This window comes from Papaver somniferum, chromosome 3, assembly GCF_003573695.1.
Source record: "Papaver somniferum cultivar HN1 chromosome 3, ASM357369v1, whole genome shotgun sequence".
In the NCBI taxonomy this organism is placed as follows: domain Eukaryota; kingdom Viridiplantae; phylum Streptophyta; class Magnoliopsida; order Ranunculales; family Papaveraceae; genus Papaver; species Papaver somniferum.
The window spans coordinates 216,103,144-216,106,604 of NC_039360.1; the positions used below are offsets into that span (position 1 = coordinate 216,103,144).

The window sequence follows — 3,461 nt, forward strand, 5'->3', positions numbered from 1 at the left end:
ATGATACTGCAGCCTTGTCATATGCAATCACGGAGTTTTGAACGACAGCATACAAACCTGAGTTTTCAACAATGTCTCGCACTCTTGCACATTCACCTTCTAGGGGCCATTTTTTCATTTTTGCATAAGAAGATTGTGTCTAAAAAGACGCGTGGCATTCTTATGATCCTACGAAAGACAAACAAATAGAATTAAAACATAAGAAATTTAATATCAACAAATCATATGAAAAGCAAAGTTGAGATCGTTAAAATTGTCTCATTGATGATATGGGCCCACGAGCTATCATATCCAAATAGAACTTTGCCGCCATCTTTAGGTTCACCTCTGGCTTTCCCACCGGGTAGACGAGTAAGATGCAAACGCGTGGGTGGAATGTGTCGCGCACTCGATGCATTTAGAACTTTCTTCTTCGGCTGTGGCTGTGACTGTGGCTGTGTTTGCGCTGCATCCTCCTGAATCTCCTCCTCCTTATCATCATCATCATCATCATCATCATCACCACTACTACCATCATTTCTTTCCTTACCATTTTCATCATTACCATCATCCTCATCCCCCTCTTCATCACCGCTAGCACCACCATTTCCATCCTCATCCTCATCATTATCAAAACCTTCCTCCTCCTCCTTATCCTGAATCTCCTCCTCCTCATTTCCATGATTACCACCATCCCCACCATCACCACCATTACCATCATTACCATCATCATCATCATAAGCAACATATTCACCTCCTAAAGTAATTTCGTCATGTTCTGTGACTTCTTCTTCTATGCTTCCAGTTGCAGATATAACAAGAGAGGATGAAAAGGACAATTCAGACGAATCATCACATGGGTCTCTGGGTTCGCGGATAAGTAAGGCTACCTCACTCGGTATTTTTTCTCGTAATAGACTGGCATTTAGGTATTTTGTGTTGCGGGGAGGTCTGGATGGAGGAGTTACCAGTGCAAGCTTATCTTTTTTATTCTTGGTACTATAGGTCAAAGACAACAAAACAAGAAATATCAAAGGGTCGTCAGATTTTTTTTTAAAAATAAACGACCCTTTCATTATTTGGGACAGAGATCTGTTTAGGCATATCAAAGGGTCGTCAATTTTTTTATTAAAAATAAACGACCCTTTCATTATTTGGGACAAAGATCTGTTTAGGCATATCAAAAGGTCGTCAGATTTTTTTTAAAAAATAAACGACCCTTTCATTATTTGGGACAGAGATGTGTTTTGGCATATCATAGAGTCGTTTATGAATAAAAAGGGTCGTCTATAGAAACTAGCACACAACCTAACTAGAGTCGTTTTCACATATTACTAATGGTTAACGATTTTTTATTAACTTAACATGCAGATCAAAAATCGTTAAGAAAAAAAATATATTTGTTAACGATTCTAACCTCTAAAAAAAATTACAGCAAGGATCGTTTTCTACGCTACCCTAATGGTTAACGATTTTTGATGGAATTTACATGCATCCGCAAAATCGTTAAGAAATAAAACCTAGTGATTAACGACTCAATTTCTGAGAATCCTATTTTCCCGATTCAAACCCTAATTTTTCAGTAGAACATCAAATTAAACACAAACCCAAGTTACAGTTGGGGGTTTTAGTGAACATACCTTCTGATCGGAGCCATTTCCTTCACCGGATGATTTGATTTTTTGCTCAGTCTCTGATGCTCCTTCGTTGCATTAACTGCATATACCAGATTAGGTATTTGATTTTCCTTTCTAGCGGTCTGCTTTGTACGAGCCATGTTTATAGCAAAAGTTAATCGTTAATCGTCGATTAAAATTAATCGACGATTACGCAAGGAATCGGTTGAGAAAAAAAAAATTCTCCTCCGAGTCGTTAATGGAGAAGATGGAGGTGCAGAGAGAGGGGAAGGGAGGAGAAGAAGAAGATTTTTGTTTTGAAAAGAGAATGAGGGCTTCACTTGATTAGTATTAGAATTTTAAGGTTTAGTTATTAGAGAAGGATAAAATAGGTATTTCATACTCATTTTTGAAAGCTTGGCTATAAAATGTGTCATGACCCCCAATTCAGCCGTAAGTCGGAAGAAAGCAATTTAAACTTCAATTTTCAGAAAAAACTCTCAAAACAAACCCTAGACAAGACAGCAAATCCTACAGAGAAGAAGAGAGAAAGAAAATGGGTGAAGGAGTAGGAGGAGATCAAGAATCCGACTATGATCTACGAAAGGCAACATCCAAAGCAGCAGCCAGACTGAATAATTCAGATTTTAAATACGATTTATTAAGAAAAGCAAAATCTGTGTTAGATCTATGTCCTGGCACTGGTGGTTGGATGCATCTTGCTGTTTTAAAAATCCAACAAGGGGGTTTAGTTGTTGGTGTTGGTCTTCATCGGATTAAACCTATGCCATATCACTTCTCCTGAATGCAGAGATACTATACGAGAACATATGACTGAAAATGGTGTTACTGGTTTTGATCTTGTAATGTGTGGTGATGGATTATCTTCTGATACTCTTGCTACTCCTTGGGATCAGGCGTCTCAGCTTACTGAATCTATTAAACTCGCTACTGAATTCCTATCACTTGAAGGAGCTTTTGTCACTAAGGTATGATGAGTTTCTTGCTGTTTTTTCTTTTGACACAAAACATGATTTTTTTTCCCCAAATAGTGAACAGGTTACAATTACAACATCTAGCAGTTTACAATATTATGAATGTCAGTAGGAAGATTATCATTAGATATTCCTAAAGTACCGCATTATGTATGGGTTTGTTGTTGATTTATGTGTGTATCTGATGAGTATTGACTACTTTGTCTATATGTCCTGAATAATGATAGATGTTCGATGGCGCACTAGATTACAATCCTATGCTTTATTGTCTTGAGCATGTAAGGCTTCTCTTTCCTTCTCCTTAGTATTATACTTTTCCCCCATTTTTTGTGATACAGATATCTGATTCCCCCTTTTTTATGAAACCGACTTTCACATTTCCAGAAACCTACATCGTGGCTAAAAGTTATAAATCCCCAGAAAAGATTAATCCCCGTCTGCTTGTAGCCAGGAATTTGTTCAGTATTAAAGAAGATGTTAATCCTGAGGTACAACAATTATAAGATTCTTGTTGTTTCAGTTCTCTGTCTTTTCTTCTAACGATGAAATTCAGGCTTCTAATTCTCTTAGTTATGTCTTTTTAGGTGAGGTACTCTTCTGGCAGAGCCAGCAGAAGGTATGTACAGGGATCCTGTTTCTTATATGTTATTTGTGTATGCAACCATGTAGAAAGCCTACTTTCATCAAGTGTTTCAATAAATTATTTGAATGAACCATTTCCTTCGCAATCATTCTTCATTTCTGCAACTTCTCAAATCTAGGAAAGTAGGAATTTGAAATATAAAATCAACAACTAATAGATATCATAATTTAAGAATAATGCATTAAAACCTCCTTACGGTTGTATCATAATTCCAAATCTATGAGCTCA

The 3,461-nt window shown here is 36.9% G+C and overlaps 1 protein-coding gene across 1 annotated transcript; it reads right to left on the reverse strand.

The window, feature by feature from the left end:
• Window positions 1-221: 221 nt before the first annotated feature.
• LOC113360640 (pheromone-processing carboxypeptidase KEX1-like) lies at window positions 222-1,756 on the reverse strand. Its single transcript, XM_026604127.1, has 3 exons — window positions 1,620-1,756; window positions 948-978; window positions 222-647 (listed from the first exon to the last, which is right to left on the reverse strand). The coding sequence occupies exons 1-3, from the start codon at window positions 1,754-1,756 to the stop codon at window positions 222-224; spliced, it is 594 nt and encodes a 197-aa protein (XP_026459912.1).
• Between the last annotated feature and the right edge of the window lie 1,705 nt (window positions 1,757-3,461).